The 21,328-nt window shown below is 46.8% G+C and overlaps 1 protein-coding gene across 1 annotated transcript in view; it reads right to left on the reverse strand.

Annotated features, from left to right (window-relative positions):
• VWC2 (von Willebrand factor C domain containing 2) overlaps positions 1-21,328 on the reverse strand; it is a 105,385-nt gene that overhangs the window by 70,887 nt on the left and 13,170 nt on the right. Inside the window, exon 2 of the mRNA XM_081800829.1 lies at positions 13,805-13,934. Coding sequence (XP_081656955.1) covers positions 13,805-13,934 — 130 coding nt within the window. The remainder of the gene's footprint in view (positions 1-13,804; positions 13,935-21,328) is intronic.

A 21,328-nucleotide genomic window follows, 5' to 3' on the forward strand; every position in this document is an offset into this window, starting at 1 on the left:
AAAAAAAAAGAAAACCATCGGGGGTGCGGGGCGGTGCCTGGTGGCTCAGTCGTTAAGCGTCTGCCTTCAGCTCAGGTCATGATCCCAGGGTCCTGGGATCGAGTTCCGCATTGGGCTCCCTGCTCAGCGGGAAGCCTGCTTCTCCCTCTCCCTCTGCCCTCCTCCTACTTGTGCTCTCTTTCTCTATCTCAAATAAATAAATAAATCTTAAAAAAAAAAAAAAAAAGAAAATCATCAGTAAGAGAAAATGCATTACAGTCCTGTACTGCATTTATTGAAAAAAAAATCCATGTATAAGTGCTCAGTTCAAATCTGCGTGGTTCAAGGGTCAACTGTATTAATCACATTTCTTTTCTGTGCTAAGGCATTTCCTCTCCTTTAAATGACACACATTTTGAAGAAATCCTAAAGGCACGTTCATATGCAACCTCTCCCACATGACCCACTTCTTTGACAGATGAGGGGAGCGAAGCCCAGATGTGTCAGGTGGCTCGGGCAGCAGGAGCATCCCCACCCGAACTCTCAGATCTCCCCCTGCCCGGAGTCTCTGTATCTCTCCATCTACGAGAGTGGGCGGACACAGGCCCTTCTGTCTGTGGGTCTTCAAAGAATAAGTGCGTATCTTGTTTTCAGCGACTATCTTTTCATTTACAAAATGACTCACTGACATAAGTAAGATGGGGAAAGACAAGAAAACGCGTGAATTAACCAGAGAAAGGAACACGGTTCTTTCTGTGCACCCCAAATAGATTGCTGAGTAATGATGTTGGAGACATTTATGCATTAGTACCAAACAGTAATAACGTTTTAGCACCGAAGGGCTCTGCAAATCATCCGGTCCAGCTCGTATCTGGATTTGGCTCCACAGCCTCCGAACACTTTTGAGGGATTGTTCCAATGGTCAGAAGCGTCCCCCATCTGCTTTTCCATGGCCACCCAGTTAGTCTTTCTCTCCAGAGGTGACGTGGATGCAGACGCAACAGCATTTGGGGCTCTAGGGGGTGGAGTCTAAAGTGTATCTACCATGGTCAGCACCTCGTGTGACCAGAGTTGTTCGAACAACTGCTTTTGTCTCCCCGTGTTATGAGAATCAAGTTAGAACACGGGTTAAAATAGGGACCCTCCTTTTAGGGGCCCACCATTCTTATTATCTATGAACTGTGATTGCCTCTCATTAAAGAATTGGTGCTGTTTGTCTCCCATAGGATAATGCTTTTCTCAGTTGATGTGCTTTCAAGACACTTGGCAAATGTGTGATTAAAGATAAATTCAGTACACAGCTGTCAGGATTACCAAACTGTAACTGCTCTTAAGTGAAGGCATTTGTTTTAGAAAAGATGAGATACAATTTTCAGAACCGGTGGTTTATGGATCCCTCCTGGGGTAATGGGCTCTTTGATACCTGAAGTTTATCTTCCCGCAAGACATATAAAAGGGGTGAGTTTTCTGTCGCCGTAAGAGCAGAATGTGTCTTCTGATCAACACGGGGGGTATTTTATATTCCCTGGTGCACCCCCGAAAGTCCTCTCTAGGAATACTCATTGGCTTATTCTCCCTGGAGACGGAGACAGATTGGGGAAGCCATCCACGGGGCTATTTGTCTTCATGCTGTCAGCCTATTTCTACCAGAACATGTAAGCATTTCGGATGCAGTACAAGTTTCCTCTGGTAATGGCACCATTGATCATGTTATTGGATGTGGTGAAGATATCTGCCTGCCTTGGGATGAATAGCTTTATTGTATATTGTGACAATTGATTTCCCTTTGGCTAAGGACATAGGCTGGGGATATTTTAAGCCACTGTATTAATGACCAAGCGGCTTTTACCAGATGAATAATGGCCAAAGCCTGTGAATGGATAATCTTCTGGAGGACAAAGGGAAACGCAAGCTTTTTTGCAACCTTGGTCTGCCTGAGGCTGGGCAAACTGCCACAGCGGTTTGTGGTACAAATTCAGGGGCTCCTCGCAAGAAAATCTGGTGCCGGGCATCACTTTTAAGAAGCCCACCTGGATGGAGCTCCAGGAGGACAAAGGAGGGAGAAAATAGTCTTTGAGTCTTGACTCAGCAGAAGGTGTTGATGTGTCTGACCCTCATGCTAAGCAGGCAGGGCGCCCACAGATCGTCCCCGTTTGCAGGTGAAGAAGCCAAAGAAGCTGAATTAAACAAGGTGACAGGGACTCAGCTGGAAAGTCACATCCGCTGAGCTCCAAAGCCAGGGGTTTCTGCACTACTTCTTCAAGGAATTTAGTCTAACTTGACAGTGCAAAATGCCACACAAGGGCATCCGCAAAGACGTTGTCTTCCAACAGAGCCTACAGCCTGCTCTTCCCAGGGGTCTGAGCCCCACACCCAGAGTGACCGCTGCGGTTCAAATAGATTTGTGCCACTTCTATCCTAAAGCCCCTTGTGGGGCTCCTCACTGCCTTAGGATTGAACCTGACCTCTCGCGGGGCATAAAGGTCCTTGGTGAGCTTGTGTGTGCCCATCCTTGCAGGCCCCCGCTCCCTCCTACCTCCAGGCTTGCGGGACTCTCCCAGCCCTTTCACTCCTGCACGGGCCCTGCCCCCGGCGACCCTCCTGGTTCCTCCTGCTTCCAGAGCCTGCAGGGTGCTCCTCCCTCCTCTTCCCTGCGCTTCTCAGCTCTGGAGGAGCAGGGGCAGGGGGGTGGGTCCCAGTTCCCTCATGGGATCTGTGTTTCTAGAACTCTTCGCATCTGCCAACTCATCTCCTATAGCAGATAGTGAGGGTCAGTCAGTATCTGTGGATCGAATGAATGAAACACTTGTAAACCCACCCTGTGGCTTCGCTGTTACAAGATATCCACAGATGTGGCCGGATGTCCGCTACACAGATACAGAAAGGATGCAGAGAAATCAAGTTACTTGATTAAACTCTTAGTCCCCACACCTTGTGTTACAGGGCACTCCAAGAATTCATTTGTACAGCACTGATGTCAAGGACGCTTGAGGTCCTGCTCAAAGTTATTTCATTAAGAAGTCAGCAAAGTAGAATACGTTGCAGGGGCCGGCGGGGGGCGGGGGGAATGAAAGTTTAGCAAATTTATCATAAAATCAGGAGCTTTACAAACGTGCACACTCTTCTGCAAAACGACATGACAATATGTATCCAAATCATAAAAATGTCCCAACCCGTTGACCTAATCATCTCACTGCTGGGAATGCATCCAAATGACATGATTCAAAAGCAAATAAAGGCCATACACAGGGTAACGTTTACCGCCCTCTTACTCAGGATTTCCCCCTATGTTCCTCACTGCTGTCATCATAAATTCCAGCAAAGTAGCAGATACCAAGTTATTTACAGGACTACGTCCCCTCTACACTATGAGCTCATTAAGGCCAGGCATCATCACTTGACTCATCTTTGTATCTGCCGTAAAATAAAGACATGCCTCAGTGTTTTCTAAAAGCAACACATACGTGCCCACACACCTGTATGAGCACACACGTGCGTGCACACACACTCCTCTCTAATAATCTAAAAAAAAAAAAAAAAGCGCCCAATGTTCAACAAAAGAACATGTTTAATTACGGTGTCTTCCCAGTTCCTGCATCGGAAAACAAGGTGATTAGGGCTCTGGCTTCTGAGAAGAATCAACAGGGCCATGAGCTTGCCTTAAGAAGCAGGCCAGAGAAGGTTTACCGGGTGAGGACAGTTGAACACCGGTCTTCACAAAGAGGGGAGACAAAAGAGAGACTCCTGGTCTGGTCCTCAGTGAAATCAAAGCCACAGTATAAAATGGAAATGGCCAAGCTTGGTGGTCACGAATTTGTGACCGGAGTCCCCACCTGCCTGCAATTCACGGCTAAATACACTTGACTTTAGGAAACATACAAAAAAAAAAAAAAAAAGAAAGAAAGAAAGAAAGAAAAGAAAAGCCACTGTCATACACCTTCTGTCTAGAAGTTTAACTCAGAAAAGAAGTTCTTCATCATCATCAGGTAGCAACCATTTCAAGACAGTCTGGGTCTCACTTGATTTACTCATCTTATGAATTGGATTCTGTCCCCATGTTTGAAAACAAAAGTGTCCTTTTAAGCTGCTGACAAATTTACAAAGAAGAGCTGCTAATGGGAAGATTTCAGGAGATGGAAACAAATGAAGCTCCTGAATTTAAGATTTCACACTCTACTCATCCCTGCTCTTTAACTAAATTATCAGAAAGGAGAAGACCTGAGAGTCATCCAAGCGTCTCTGATGACCCTGAGGATCTAAACTTGGAATGTGCAACCTCAAAACTGGCGCTAGTTAGGGGAGTGAGGAGGAACACCAGGGGACATACAAGAGCTTCTCTAAAGAACAAATGATTAAGGACGCCTGGGTGGTTCAGTTGGTTAAACGTCCCACTCTTGGTTCCTGTTCAGGTCATGATCTCAGGGTCATGAGATCGAACCCCACGTCAGCTGCTCGCACACAGCGAGGAGTCTGCTTGAGATTCTCTCGGCTCCCCCCTCCCTCTTTCTCTCTCTCTAAAATAAATAAATAAAGTCTTTAAAAAGAAAGAACAAATGACTGATGCTCACTGGGCTTTATGAGCATTAATGGGATGCCACCTGAATCACTATTCCCACAACACCAAAATGTAAGTAAAACAGAAGACACATGGAGAAGAAACACGTTAGCACTCTGGAGTTGAGCTCTTGATCTATGTTGGGAAATGCTAACAGAAGTTGAATAAAACGTTTACATTATTTTTTCTTTTTTAAAAACTTTTTTTTAAGTAATTTCTACACCCAAAGTGGGCCTCGAACTCATGACACCGAGATCAAGAGTCACACGCTCTTCTCACTGAGCCAGCCAGACGCCCCTAAAACTTTCACATTTGTAAAAAATTCATTTATGTTATTATTCCTAGGCAAACTGTTGACTAGGAAGTATGTCTGCTGAAAAGCAAAACTGTGGTATATTTCTCTTTGCAGGTCGTATTTATTACACTTCTCACTCTTGCTTTGGCTTCTAGGAAGCTTGGAGTCAAATCTGCCACCCACCTGTCATACTAGGTGTGTAGGGTGACAGAGAGCACAAATCATGAGCAACCTTTTTGACTGGCCATGCAAGTCATCTTCTCTCTGCCCTGATATTTCAATTTCTAAAATATTATTACATGGTATATATTATATTATATTTCTCTAAACTCTAAAATCTCTAGAGAAACACCAAGTATAAAATAAGGCATTTGGAAATGCATCCAAATCTCTGAATGACCTCATGCATGTCTAAAGCCTCGCAGCTCCTGTGTGTGCTTCTCTTCTTACACTTGACTAGGAGGACAATGAGAAAATGCCTGCCTGAGATCGATGGGTCTCCAGGTGTGGTCCCCACACTGACAGCAGGAGCATGCCACTCTTGCTCTCCGGGTGGAGTTCAAGCCCCATGCTGGGCATAAAGCTTACTTTAAAAAAAAAACAAAACACACAGGGATGCCTGGGTGGCTCAGTCAGTTAAGCGTCTGCCTTCGGCTCAGGTCATGATCCTAGGGTCCAGGGATCGAGTCCCACATCGGGCTCCTTGCTCAGCAGGGGGGATGGCTTCTCCCTCTGCCTGCTGCTCCCCCTGCTTGTGCTCTCTCTCTCTAACAAATAATTAAATTTTAAAAATCTTAAAATTTTAAAAATGCAAATTTTCAGGCCCCAGGCCAAACCTTCCAGGTTAGGAACTCCAGCAGGGGTGTGAACCAGGTCTGTGTTTCAATTAGTCCTGGAAGCAATTCTGATGCTCACCAAGGTTGAGCTGCATCTGGGTGAAAGGTGCATCCTGAAATCTGGGCTCCCACATGAGCATAGTACCTACCTGCATGAGACCTGTAAGCACCCGGCGACCCTCATTGTCCCTGCATTCACAGCCCCAGGTCCTGGGAAGTTGAATCATAAAAAGGAAGAGTCTAGAATGACTAGAAGTGTGCAGCTGAAGGAGGCAGAGAGGTGCAAGTGAAGAATAACTCAACAGGGGGTAGCGTGGGGAGCTTGACTTCCATTCCAGGTACAGGGGATCTAGAGCACGGAAGTCTATGAGAAGCCATCCACCTCGGTTGGGTTTGTACGTCCGTTATTCTTTACAACTTCCTAGCTCCTAAAGGTCAATAACAGTATATACTTAGAAGGGTCTCAGCTTCAACAGGCTTAATTAGAATATTTCATAGTTATCAAGGGCACCAGACCAGGATTTGAAAAGGCAGTCTCTGAGGAAAGATGAAAGGATATGTATTCAGACTACTCTTAGGCGTGAGTCAAGGAAAATTACAAAAATTACACTGTCTTTTTTTTTTATTAAAGATTTTATTTATTTATTTGAGAGAGAGAGAGAGAGAGAGAGCACACAAGCAGGGGGAGGGGCAGCGGGAGAGGGAGAAGCAGACTGCCTGCCCCCTGAGTTCAGAACCCAACGTGGGGCTCGATCCCAGGACTCTGAGATCATGACCTGAGCCTAAGACAGATGCTTAACTAACTGAGCCACCCAGGCACCCCAACTTTGTTAATCTTTTTAAGAGATTGTTAGTACTTCTAGCAGCATTACTGAGGTATATTTTAAATAGCACAAAACCCACCCATTGTAAGTACACAATTTAATAATTTTAGTAAATTTATTTAATTGTGTAACTATCATAACAACCCAACTTATAAATATTCCATCACCTCAAAAATCCCCTCGTGGCCATTTGCAGAGAATTCCCTCTCTGACCCCAGGGCTAGGCCACCAGTGAGGGGCTTTCTCCCTGTGTAAATTTGACTACTCTAGACCTTCCAAAAAAATAGAATCAAACAGCCGGTTGTCTTTTGTGATTGGCTTCTTTCATTTAGAGTGAGTTTTTGAGGTTCATTCCTTTGTTGTTGCACATATCATTACTCATTTTTTATTGGTGAATTATATTCCATCGTGTAGTTATACCACATGTTGTTTATCCATTTACCAGTTAATGCACATTTGGAGTATTTCCATTTTCTTTTTTTTTTTTTTTTTGGTTATTAAGGATAATACTGCTATGAACATTTACATACACATCTTTATGTGGGCACATGTTCTCAATTTTGTGGACATACAGTTTTTGTTAAGTATCATAAGCTTTTTGTTTATAGTGCTTGCTTAATTCTGTTGAATTCTGTTGTGCTCAAAAAACATACTTTATGTAATTGTCTTTTATATTAATACAGTAAGACTTGTTTTATGTCCTGACAAATGGTCTGCCCTAGAGAATGTCCACCTGCACTTGTAAAGAATTCCTCAGTGGTTGGTACTATTTTTCACACGTATGTCAGCTCAAGTTACTTGAGTGTCATTCAAGTCTTCTATAGCCTTGCTAATTTTCTGTCTAGTTTTTCTATGAATTATTGGATGGTTTGTTGAAATTTCTAACTACAATTATTTGAAGTTTCTATTTCTCCTTTGAATTGTGTCAATTTTTACCTTAGGTATTTTGGGGCTGTGTTATTAAGTTCATATACATTTTTATTTGTTTTCTGCAAGTTTCCTGGGTTTTAATCTTCTGTTCCTCTCTGACTACCTTTTTTAAGTTAGGTAAGTATTTTTAGTGTGCCATGTTTAATTCTTTTGTTGATTTTAATTACTGTTCTAAGAATTAAAATATGCATCTCGATTTATCACAATCTACTTTAGAGTAATTCTAATTTAATTTCATTAAAACAGGAAATCCAATTTTCTTTCTCTCATGTCTTTGTACCAAGAATAGGCCCTGGAAGTAGTGGGGAGTGGAAGTACTCAAATCTCACTGAGAAGATGTGTCTCTCTGACCAGTGGAACAGGAGAAGGACACTCAGGTCCAAAGAGAGTTGGGAATCTGCATTATGGTTTTCTCTCTTTTTTATCTCTCAGCTTCGTTTCTATGTGTTGGAGTTGTTTAGTCATTTATCAGATTTATGTGTTGCATTTTTTCCTATATATATGGGCTTCTTTGCCCTGGCTTAATGAGTGTTGTTTGATGAACAGAGGTTCTTAATTTTAACAAAGTCCAATTTATCAATTCCTTTCATCATGGTTGATGTTTTTAGTGTCCTTTTAAATTAATCTTTGCCTACTCAAAATCATAACAGTGGTCTCCTATGTTTTCCTCTAAAAGCATTATCAGTTTAACTTTCATATTTAAATGCTATCTGGAATTGATTCTTTTGTACAGTGTGACATAGAAGACAAGGTAGCTTATATCTTATAACCAATCTCACCTAGCACCATTAATTGGAGAGGTCCCCCTACCCCAGCCCACTGTACTGCAACCCAGCTTAATCGTACATCTAGTGATCTTTATGTCGGTGTCTTTTCTGATTCTATTCTGCTCCCAGTTGTCAGTCTTTCTATCTTCGAGACAATATCACAATATGTTATTTACTTTCATACATTTTCCAGCTTTGCTGTTCTCCTTCAGCATTTCACTGGCTAGTTTTTTTTTTTTGTTTTTTTTTAAAGATTTTATTTATTTATTTGACAGAGAGACACACAGCGAGAGAGGGAACACAAGCAGGGGGAGTGGGAGAGGGAGAAGCAGGCTTCCTGCGGAGCAGGGAGCCCGATGTGGGACTCGATCCCAGGACTCTGGGACCATGACCTGAGCCGAAGGCAGATGCTTAATGACTGAGCCACCCAGGCGCCCGCACTGGCTAGTTTTTAACTTTTATATTTCCATGTGGATATTAGAATCAGTTTGGTAATATCCACACATGTACACACATACACAACATCATTTTTGTTGTTTTGTTTTTTGCCTTTTTTACTGGAATTGTGCTGAAACAAGAGCTTCCTTTGAGGCAGACTGACATTTTTCACATTATTGAGTCTTCCCATGATGAACATGCTATATTCTTTCACTTACTTAAGACTTCTTTAATTTCTCTCAATAAAGCTTTAAGATTTTTAAATGTGGCAATCATGCCAAATTTTATTAGATTTACTTCTAATGTATGATGTTACTTGAAAGATTAGTTTTTATTTTTTAATTTTTTTATCTTTTGTTTCTCCTTTTTATTTTTTAATTTAAATTCAATTAATTAACATATAGTGTATTACTAGTTTCTGAGGTACTGTTCAGTGATTCATCAGTCTTATATAAAACACCCAGTCCTCATTACATCATGTGCCTTCCTTAATGTCCATCACCCAGTTACCCTATCCCCCACTCTCCGCCCCCCCTAGCAACCCTGTTTGTTTCCTATGATTAAGAGTCTCCTGCGACGCCTGGGTGGCTCAGTTGGTTAAGTGTCTGCCTTCGGCTTAGGGTCCTGGGATTGAGTCCCACATCGGGCTCTTTGCTCAGCAGGGAGTCTGCTTCTCCCTCTGCAGCTCCCCCTGCTTGTGCTCTCTTTCTCTCTAACAAATAAATAAATAAAATCTTTATTTAAAAAAGAGCCTCTTATGGTTTGTCTCCCTCTCTGATTTCATCTTTTTTACTCCCCCCCCTTCTGCTATGATCTACTCTGTTTTGTTTCTTAAATTCCACATGGGAGTGAAATCATATGATAATTGTCTTTCCCTGATTGACTTATTTCACTTAGCATAATACCCTCTAGTTCCACATCGTTACAAATGGCAAGATTTCATTTTTTTGATGGCTGAGTAATATTCCATTGTATATATATATACTACATGAAAGATTAGTTTTTAATTCATTTCTACTGGTCACTGGTATATAGAAACATGGCTGATTTTTACATATTGACCTTGTACAACAACTCTGTATCAAGGATTAATTCTGATATCTGTAGTTTCCTTTATATTTTTATTGGACAAAAATCATGTCATTTTTAAATAGCAACCAAGCATTTCCAAAAGATTGGTGTTATTTCTTTGGTAAAGATTTTGGAAAGCTTCAATGGTGAGGCCAAATGAGAGTAGTTTTTCCTTGTGAGAAGGATCTTGATATGAATCTCTCTCTCTCTCTCTCTCTCACACACACACACACACACACCATTCAGTTCTGTCCAACTCACTACATGTGGTTTAATTATGATTTTATCCTACTCTTTGAGATACACGGGAGAAAAAAAAACCTCTAATTCTTAGTGTTTCTCACATATTTTTCATGAAAGTGCTTCTAATAATTTGAAGTCTCAGTATTTTTCTTACAAATTTTATAAAAGTTTTCATTTTCTTCTCCAAAAAAATATTTATTTTCTTGGGGAAATAAAGCTGCAAATAACTAGTCGACCCTGGAACAATGTGCGGGTTTAGGGAACTGACCTCTGCACAGTCAAAAATCTGTGTATAACTATTGACTCCCCAAAAACTTAACTACTCACAGCCTACGGTTGACCAGAAGCCTTACTGATAACACAAAGAATTGATTAACACATATTTTGTATGCTGTATGTGTTATATTCTGTACTTCTCCAAGAAAGTAAGCTAGAGAAGAGAAAATGTTAAGAAAGTCATGAGGAAGCAAAAATACATTTATAGGACTGTCTTGTATTTATTGGGGAAAAAATCTGCATATAAGTGGACCCACACAGTTTAAACCCATGACATTCAAGGGTCAACTGTATTGTTAAGGGCAACAATACTGCAGTGAGATGTACAATCGTTACACTCAGGGCCTTAGTGCTCTCAAAGTACCTCATACCACCTTGGGTATGCTATTCCCCTTTAGAGAATCAGAGCTGATTCTAACAAGGCCCAGAGTCAAGGTCATGCCCCGCTCACATGCATGAAAGAAGAGCATCCACACGTGCAGAACAGAGGCTCCTGATTTTTAATGTCACAAGTGTTCTGAGACTAAGAGGCTTAAGTGGAATGAGTGCTGTGAACCTCACCTCTGAGGTGCCCCTGTCTCCAGAGCAAATCTGAAATCCTGAAAGCCCATATAAATAACATTTGCTGTTTGTATCCCTGGGAGAAAGGAAAGAAAAAACCAACAGTGCCACACAAACCATTTTATCAAAAGAAAATCCTTGGGAGATTGAGCTATACATGTCACCAAAGTGAATATATTAAGTTGTACTTGATTTGTGATCATTTTTTATATCCCATGCATTCTTGGTTTCAAACTTTTGCCCCTTTGACGCAATTGACTTTGGCAGCTTGCAACTGATCTGTAATTTTCCCTTTGTTGGGAGAAGGAAGTAGTTAATGCTACAGGTGAAGACATTAGAGTTTGCAGAATAAAGGCCTGTTTCCTGAGATCGGGACTTAAAACCTTCATATTCCATCCAAGCTATGTCTATCCTAGCATCTAATTTTGTCTAAGGCATTGTTTTTGATGTCCTATAATCTTTGAGTCCACGTGTAATATTTTCTCGTGACAACACTGTTTTGTGTATGTGGGTGGCAGAGATCGACAACCATAAATTATTCACTAATCTCAGTTAATTATTACAGAGTATGCAAGTTCAATAGAAACTCTTCTCATTTTTCAAGCCAATCTTTAGGTAAGAATTCCAAGAATTCCAAGCACCATTTAACCTGTCAGGGTCAGAATACTATAGATGGCAGAAAGCCTTTCTATCTGGCTCATTTAAACTTCTTTCTACTTGGTACTCCTGAAAATAAGAAGTTGTTGATGTTTTGACATAATTGGATCAAAATCTTTTTTTTTTTTTTTTATTTGACAGAGAGAGAGACACACAGTGAGAGAGAACCCAAGCAGGGGGACTGGGAGAAGGAGAAGCAGACTCTCTGCTGAGCAGGGAGCCCAACGCAGGGCTCAATTCCAGGACCCCAGTATCATGACCTGAGCCAAAGGCAGACGCTTAATGACTGAGCCACCCACGAGCCCCTGGATCAAAACCTTTTAATACAAATCCTTCTTGAATCTGTAATCCTTCTTGAATCTGGTTTTCAAAAACATATTTATGCTCCTTCTAAGAATCTCTAGTATGCCATTCCCCAAATCCTGCCCTATTCCATCCCATGCTGTCTATCAAAGTAAGAATCCTTAAAATTTTAGCATACGCACACCAATAAGGAATTAATTCAAGAACAAACCAGTGACCACCACAGGGGAGGGAGTGGGAGAGGGGAGAGACAGATGAAGGGGATTAAGAGGTACAAACTTTCAGTTATAATATCAATGTCATGGGGATGGTAAAAAAGAATTAATCCAGATAATTTCTAAACAGAGTTCACTGACTCTGTACCCTAACTGGGATAAATCCTAAGCACAAACAGACCTGTAAAGAAAAATCTTGAACTGTACTCGGTAGGCTTCCTGCTGGTGGTGATATAAATAGAAGGTCTCCAGGGTGTATGATGGGAAGGAACAAAGAAATAAAAGTGCTGATGGAGTTGGATTATATACAGAGATGGGGAACAGTGGGGACAAAGACAGAGACCAAAAGAGATAAAGCAAAAATGGCAAAATGTTCATGAAAGGTAAATGTAGTGAAGGGTCTACACCTGTTCATTGTACAAGCATTTCAGGTTTTCTGTAGGTTTGAAACCTTTACCAAGTTTCAAGGACTAGAACTTCCTCAGAGATTGAAATCACATCTTCCCATCTTTTGGAAATATCCAAACACAGATACCCTATCGAGTGCCAAAATGTTATTTCTTATCGTGCTTGGCAAGAGACAACACACAGTATCTTGGATATTTAAGGTAACCAAATATTTGAGCACCCCACAGTTAAGCCTTCCACTGAATAGCACTGACTCCATGAGAGGTGACTTGGGCAGTGCGCTCCCCTGTCCACGAGCAGGTACTGCAGCCTGGACAGGAGCCGCCCTGATCTCCTGATGGACGCCAGGCGCCCACCGGCTCCTCAGCAGGCTCGCTTCCCCCCACACCCCCTCGAGGGCCACCGGCCTCTCTACCTGCCTCCCCTTCCCCACCCCGACTCCATTCCTGCCAGTCCTAACTGACCCTCCCAAAGATTCCCCCCAGACACTAACAACAGCTGTGTCACCGTCCGCCACCTTCCAAGCCCGCATCGTAGGGCCTCCAGCTTGGGCCAGTAACCCCCGCAGTGACGAGCTGACCACCTCTCGAGCCGACCACCTTATCGGAAATGCTCAGGTCAGGGAAATGCTCCCATCTTTCTGAGCCAATCTGTGGCTCTGACCTTGAGTCCTAGCACCACGCCCTGGGGCCACACAGACACCGCCGAAGGTCCCTCCTTCAGGGAGAGGACTCAAACTCTTGAAGACGTGATCATGAATCCAGAGTCAGCTTGCTTCCAACTCAACTGCCTCATCCAGCCGCCCTCTCGAGCCATCATTGGTAAGCCCACTGTCCCTGGGAACGCACTCTTGTCAAATACCCTCTTAAAATGTGATGCCCAGAACAGCACTCAGTACTTCAAGGTACAAAGTCATTCTCGTTATTCAGTTTGAGGAAACGCTCTCCCTTTATAAATTATGATCCAGGACATCTTGCCATTTCTTTTTCAGAAAGCAGATGAGGCTTTTGATCTACCACGGGCTCTCACTGGACAGGGGTGCTCTTCCTGCCTAATTTACTTATGAAAAATATTCAGTTATGTCCGAAGTTTAATTCACTTAATAATGAAAAGTAAATGAGCCCAACCAGCATGTTTGATTTGTCTCGGAAAGAGAGAAACTGCTTTGCAAGAACAAAGTTAAATGAAAGTAAGGGACTCTCCTCACTCTGGAAATTGAATTTCTCCCCCAAGCGCTTCTTGGGTCCTCTATAGAGCATGGGGCTGACACCGGCAAGAGAGCGCACGCCTCCGTGCAGAACAGCTCCCAACTGTCCCCCTGGGCCCCCGACTGTGTGGACACACACATGCATGCATCTTTCATCGACCACGAAGCAGGCAGTGAACTTGGGGTGAACCGGGAGGCGGCTGGGAGGCGGGCCTGCGCTCGACCTGCGGCTCACGTACCATTTTTGCAGATGGGGCAGCACTGGTCAGGCTCGTACACGGGGTCCACACACTCCGTCTGAGGACACGCCGACACGGTGCACAGCACCTCCCCGTTGGCTTCACAGCGGCACCGCTCACATGGGGACACCTGAAACACACGCCCACGGTCAGGGTCAGATCTCCCGCCATCCTCCCCATACAAACTCACGTCTTCCCTCCCGCCCGACTTTCCGTGAAGACGCCCAGGTGTTTTAGGAATGTGAAACGGGATCCAGCCCGGTGGTTTGCAAAGGGCAAAGCCAGGGTGCTGGAGCAGAGCGGGTTTCCCCCGGAGGGACCCTTTCCCACAGCGCTGCCGGGTGCCACACCAGAGCTGAGCAGATAGCAGAGGGGGATGGGACGGGCCAAGGCAAGGAGGTACCTGGCCAGGAGGTGGCTGAAGACGACCCCACGTAACCCTCGCAGCAGCACTAAAATACCTCTACCGAATTCTCGCCCTGTGTACCGATGAGGAAGCAGACGGGGGACACGCAGCTTGCCAAGGGACCCGACTCCGGAGCTCAGGCAGGTGCTCCCTCTCTCCCCCACCGCCTCCAGGGGGCCCTCCCTCCGCCATCCGGTGCCCTGGAGCCTTCTCTGCACTGCCCCGGCCCAAATTCTACCTCTCGGATCACTCCAATTAAGCACGATGACATTCCTGGAAAGGCTGCATGCCACCAACTCGATCCTGCCACGGTGACACGCAGGCTGGGATGCGGATGATTTTTTTTTTTTCCTGGAAATCACCACTAGAGTGATTTTCCATCGGGGTTGACCCAGGACAAAGCAGAAACAGCATATGCAGAACCAACAGCCAGAAGCAGAAGGCGCTACATGGAAATAGACGCTTTAAAAGATAGTGGAGGTGGGGGGGGGTGGCTGTCAGGCTGAGCGCCCTAGGCAGGGGGGTCCTGGGCACTCTGCATACCACACCCTGACCAACCAGCACCTGTAAGCGAGAGAACGTTCCCTTACAACACTCATGGATGCCTCCTCCTAGCCAACGCCAAAAATAACAACTCAAATCTCTACCAAATACACTGGTAATCTCATGAAGCAAAGGCTCAGTTTGTATTTAAACGTAAAGGCTTTTGTCCAGCTCTAGACCACAGTCAACCTGGCTGCGAGTGAGGGCTGAGGCGTACCTGTGTGAGTGTGAGTGTGAATGTGTGTGGGTGTGAGTGAGCGGCCCAGGGTAAAATGTTGAGCTGGTGTGCAGGACAGCCTTAGAAGCTGGTGCCCATCTTGCAACAACACAAGGGCGCATTTTCCAGGAGCGCCCTGGGCACCATGAGGCTTTCTTGCTACTGTAACGAACTTTGCTTTTTGTTGCTACTGTCTTTTCTTTCTGCCCGCTACTAATTCCTCCTTCAGCCTGTAGCATCCTTCTGTCAAGGGTGGATTTACTTAGCAAGCAGGATAAGAAAAGGATCGCGAGTTTTAAAAGCAGAGACCTTGAGCTGCAAGAGACACGGTTCATTGCATGTCCGAGCCTTCAGTGCAAGGACTCGGACCGAAGCCACACAGCACAGACAGGGTGGATTAGATGGTGGGGAGCCAGGCCCCCTGGCCCCAGAAGAGGTAAGGACAGTCACATCTAGAGGGCAGGCTCGTCCGAAAGGAACAAGAGGGTCAGCAATCATTGGGGTCTGTCCTCAAGAAAGGGGCACAGCCTGCACCACCCCCATGCAGGCTGCACTGCAGGGATGCAGGAAAAAGCCCCACTTTGGTTTGGGAATTTGAAAGAAAGGGAGCCCAGTCCTCCCAGCTGTCCCCGAGGGGAGCTCCAGGAAAAACCACAAAGGAGCAGGTGTGGGTCACAAAGACTACGGACACTAGGGAAGCAGGACTAGAGGCGGCCTCACCCCGCAGCTCCCCACACAAGGAAGCACATTCTGGGCAAGACAGCCCGGAACCTCCTGCTCCTGGCTCTGCAAGCTCACCGTGTCCACGGCACAGAGCGAAGCTCGGACCGTGGATGCCCCCAGCCCGGACTGCTACCTTCTTAAAGGTTCTGCAACTTCATCAAAAGTTCTACTGTGAGCTTTGCTATCAGAGAACATTTAGAAATCCTGATTCAACTCTTTGGAGATGTGTTCATGTCTCAAAAATATGAGTTGAGGGGCGCCTGGGTGGTACAGTCGGGTAAGCATCCAACTCTTGGTTTCGGGTCAGGTCATGATCTCAGGGTCCTGGGATCGAGCCCCAGGCAGGGCTCCATGCTCAGCGTTGAGTCTGTTTGGGATTCTCTTTCTCCCCCTGCCCCGCCCCCTGCTAGCTCGCTCTCTCTGTCTCAAAGAAATAAACCTAAAATAAATATATATATACACATACATATGAGTTGAGGCTCAGAAGCAGGATCACCACAAACCAGAATGTCACACTCAGGCCTCACCCCCTACCACCTGCTCTGCCTGTCCTCACCACACCCCACGCGGGACTCCAGTCCCTCACACAGGAGGTTCAGCTCTGCTGAGTCCCACACAGAGCCAGGCGGCCAGGCCCTGCCCATCCCCCGAGATGACACCATGTCCACAGCGGTCCCACCTGGGCAAAGGCCTCCACATGCTGTTCATAGGGCTCCTGCCTGCTCTGAGTCAGAGCTCCCCATCTGATCATGGTTCCCAGGACCCCTGCCCAGGAAGGGGGTGACCTAATAGAACTCTCCAGCCTCCCGTCAGTGGCCGGGTCCCAGGGCATGGGGTGGTCCCAATCCCGCCCCCGAGACCTCCTGCTGGGCCCCTCTGCCCGCCTCTGCGTGTCTGGCCCTGATCACTGAGGGTCAGGCTTCACCCAACTCTCCACTGGGAAGCACAGGTGCAGTCGGCCCCTCCCCTCATTAAGCCCATCACTTCATTTCCCACCCACGTGAACTCACTGGCTGGCCCAGGAAGACGCAGCCGCACGAGCTCAGCGTTACTGAGTCACAGAGGAGAGGTGTGACAAGACCCCGCTGGACTCAGGACAGCTGAGATCTCCCTGCTGCCAGTCCTGTCCCACCTCTGCACCCCCGACTCCCACACTAGCGCTGTCGCTGGGTCTGTCCGATCCTCAGGAGAGCACCTTCTGCTCAGGCTCCTCTATGGGGGAGCCACCGGGGTCCTCCCCGGGCTGAGATGGGGGGAAGCTACCCAGAAGACTGGAAGCCTCAGCCCAGGGCCTCGACACAGGGCTCGGGTCAGCAGTCATGGGGCGCACCTGGCATTCCGGGTGCCTGAGACCCTCTTTCTGGCTTATTTCATCACGTCACACGTATGGCTGGAGCGCCGCCCCCCAGCGTCCCCCACAGCAGCAGGTGCAGGGAGCTGACTCCTGGAGCCCCCCGCCCCAGCATCCCCCACAGAAGCAGGTGCAGGGAGCTGACTCCAGCAGCAAGGACTCTGGTGGAGGTTTGCCTGCCCCATGAGAGGATTCTGACCCTAGCCACCGGGTCAGAGCAGTCCCAACGCTGCAGAGTCCTCACCCACCAGCAAGGGCACCAGAGGGCCTCCCGCCGTCCCCGGGTTCTTTGTCCCCCGTGGAAGCTAAAAGTGAACATGCCTTGTGCGTTACTGAGTCTGCGACCAGCAACATGAACTCGCCAGGTGAATTTCTGCAGTCAGGCAAGGAAATCCTTTCCCTGCTTCCAAAGCTGTTCGGTCCCCAAAAGACATTTTACCAGGGGTAACCTAACTTTGCCCCTCTCGTTAGCAAATCATAGCCTACATTCTGTACGGCATGCCTTCTGACAGAAATACCCTTCTCTGCCATCCTCCAGTTACAAACCCAAGGTCTGAATAGATAGAATTTAGACGCATAGCCTAGAAGAACAGCTGGGCATGTGAGGAAAGGTCCCCATTCTTGAGGCACCCACTGTGTGCAGGAGGATGCAGGACTTGTGTCGGGTAAAGAGAATAGGAACTGGGAGCGAGACTAAAGACAAGCTCCGTGGTATTTGTTCAGTCATCCCTGTCCTGAAACCAGAGAGATGAAGACCACTTCCGCCATGTTTCTGGAAGGGAAGAGCAGAGCATGGGCGGGAGCTGGGCTGGTTAGCAAGAATGGCAGCGGGTCAAGTGCCCTGGGGCTCGCCTCAGATCCAGGGTCCAGGCTGAGGGCGCTGGCCTGGCTTACTCGGCCAAATGATTATCTTCAAGGTGGATCCAAGAAATTTACCCTCAAACCTGAGCATGTTCTCAGTGAAGCGGCCATAAACACAATGCACAGCAGAAGCTCCAGAGAGCTATTAACTTGAGGGTAGCTCAGAATTAGACCTTCGTAATGCTCAGTAATTATACACATGTCTATATCACATGTACGTTGGCTGTAAGGACCATAAAATAAAGATTGCACCTATTCTGAAACAAATAAGCAGGAACAGGAACCATAATTTATAGGTGAGACAATTCTCAAATGTGAAATGACGCCTACTCAAATGGATATTGCTTAAGACGAGTGCCCTATACGTACAAATTAAAGATCTATACGAGAGTGGGACAGAGGTTGAGTGGGACGCTTCTAAACGAGGAGTATATGAGCAAATTTATATTTTATCACCTATATTTTACATTAATGAACTCAGTTGCAATGAGGTGTCGATCTGTAGGAAGCACTGCCTTGTATAATTTCATAACCATGATTATAATCATTATCAGCACGAGAAGGACCAGGCTCTGAAATATTGCAGAAAGCGCGCTGAATAGGGAATCCTGGTCTTGTCTGTGTCCCAAATCTCTTTCCCCTCGGGAGGGCAGAAACTCACTCCATCCTTCTTACGGAGCAGATTCACTCCCCGTGCACCAGAAGACCCGCCTTCTTTCCTCAAATCCAGCTTAAACACACCCTCCTGTTCTGTGCTGCCTAAAAGGGCCACTGCTGGGTGAGAGGCAGACAATGCCGTGTGCCACCTGAATCCGGTGGCCTCAGTGGCAACCACTGCCATATGCCAATCTGGAACTTTCTGCCGGGGTTGCTGGAAGAGGGCCATGACACTGGTGTGCCACCAAATGCACTGCGTCCTCGTGGTCGGGGGCAATTCCAGGCTGGATGCAGATGCTTCCTTAGGAACAGACAACTGGGAGGCAGAACATCCCCGAACAACTGTAACGTTTTCATAGATGGGATTAACTTCCACACAGAGAAGAAAGAGCAGAGGAGCTGAGAGCACAGAACCTTCACAAAGAAAACCATTCACCACCAGATAAAATCTTCTCCCCATTTCGGTTTCCTCCATCAGCCGAGGCGTTCCGTTGAGAACCCCCAAACTGTTGGACGCTGCAATGACACGAAGTAAGATTAACATGACAACAGGGCGCCTGGGTGGCTCAGTTGGTTAAGCGACTGCCTTCGGCTCAGGTCATGATCCTGGAGTCCCGGGATCGAGTCCCGCATCGGGCTCCCTGCTCAGCGGGGGGCCTGCTTCTCCCTCTGACCCTCTTCCCTCTTGTGCTGTCTCTCATTCTCTCTCTCAGATAAATAAATAAAATCTTTAAAAAAAAAAAAAAAGATTAACATGACAACAAAGAAGGACACTGAGATCTGGACTTCCTTCTACCTACCCCCCACCCCCGCCCGTGCTTCCCCTTCCTTCCAACCCCCTTGAATTCTCCCAGGCGCGCTGGCTTAGAGCAGAGACTCTCCGGCACCGAGACCCCCGATCCCAGGCTGTGGATGAGCAGCCAACTCGATTCAGGGACAACTCAAAACTAGGGCCAGGTCTCCGTCACGTCTGGGATTGTTACGGTTACTGAGCCAGTGCAAATATCCAGGCTCACTAGATCTTGACGGAGTCGAGAAAGAGATGGCCGGAAAGAGCTGAAATGAACTTGCATGGCCCATTATGAAAAACACAAAAAATAAAACTCTCAGCTTTGCCGCAGGAAGAGTGGCTCAGCGCCTCATAAACAGCTGCGCCGGGATCAGACGCCCACACCTGGAGGCGAGGGAACAAAGACGAATCTCTCCCCTGAGAGGGATCGGGATTTAGAGGACACATGTGATCCACAGATGGAAGAGAAGTTTCGGTCGTCAGCGGGATGTGAACGCTAAGGCAGCGACTTTGCAGAAGGGACCCGAGAATGTGTAAACCAACGTTTGGGAACTGAGGAGCTCGATGCATGCCTGAGATCAGAAAGCAGAGCCTCCAGATTCTGAAGGAGTCGAGTCCCGAACTTGGGGGAGGGGCTGAGGCATAAATGAGTGAAAGAGAAACCAACAGAATGGAAGAAACACAGACGCCGACTGAGATGTGCACATAGTAAGAAATTTCAAGGCAAAGTTGTGGCTTCTGGTTGGAATAAGAGGAAAGGTAGTTAAGGAAGGTGAGGAGGATGGGACGGCCATAGAGATGGGGAGGGACCTGGAGCGGGGGGGACCTCACAGCCAGACAGCCCAGTGGGGATCCTGAGAGCCTGGGGATGGGGCAGCAGCATAGAGCAGAAGGGAAGCCCACAGCCACAGCCCCGGGGGGCAGCACAACACCCCCCTCCTGGTCACATGGGAGCCCCTGCACCTGGCACAGGAGGCCCCCTCTACACGGGACAAGGTGCGCTTCCCAAAGCCAAGAGGCTACATGAGCTCCCAGCACCACCTTGGGAAGAATAAAAAGAGATGAGAGACATCTTCCAAGGGGAGAAATCCTGCAGTGTTGAGTAATTACCCCAAAATGATGAGATTCCAAGGACTCCTTCGAAAGCTAAGGTGCAGTACTTCGATGTTTGCACATCTGAGTCATGTTTACACATCCTGACCCTGTTACGGAATTAATCTGATGATGGTGAATTAATGACTTAAGCTGCAAGTTGCCAGAGGCACCAAGCAAAAAGGCCGGTCACTAACAGCGGTCTTTGCGGGGGATGACAAGCAGCTTCTCCAAAAGTCACTGTCACATTTCAGTCACCAGATGGCGGAAGCGTCCTTTCCAGCGGCTGAACCTGTTTCCAAAGTGCCCAGTGTCACACTTGTTAGCAAGATGCACTTAGAGGGAAATCACAGAGTCCGCTTCTATGTAAATTACCAGGTCTTACTAGCTTCCGATCGCCTGGAGCTGTGTTATTTGGGAGCTGGAGAAAAATGCAGGAGCGCTGCCTTTCAACCGTGCTTTTTTAAATTTTTTTCCTGGCTCGAAACACACCCACAAGTCTGGTGCATTGTCAAGAACTATACAGCAAGTCCCAGCAGCAGCCTGAACGCAGGGTCCGGTTGGACCACCTGGCCACTCATGTATGAGTGTCATGAATGCACTGAATTCACCCCACTGCCTCTTACCGGCCTCGTCCGACTCCCTGCAAGACGCTGGGACCGGGACAGTGCTGTCGCCTCGAACTAAATCTTTCCCCCAGGCTACCTCAGGTTCCTTACCTGGAACTGTCTTATTCAACCAGCCCAGGCACCCCAAAGCTCCGTGTCCACACAGGGCAGCAGTAGGGTCCAGCGGGGACACGGAGGCACCTGCTGGACCTCGTCCTCCAGGCTCCCTCGGCCAGTCAGGCCAGCACGGACGGCTCCGGACCCCTGCGTGCCCCT

Source organism: Leptonychotes weddellii, chromosome 12, assembly GCF_054177405.1.
Source record: "Leptonychotes weddellii isolate Sample4059 chromosome 12, ASM5417740v2, whole genome shotgun sequence".
Classification (NCBI taxonomy): Eukaryota; Metazoa; Chordata; class Mammalia; order Carnivora; family Phocidae; genus Leptonychotes; species Leptonychotes weddellii.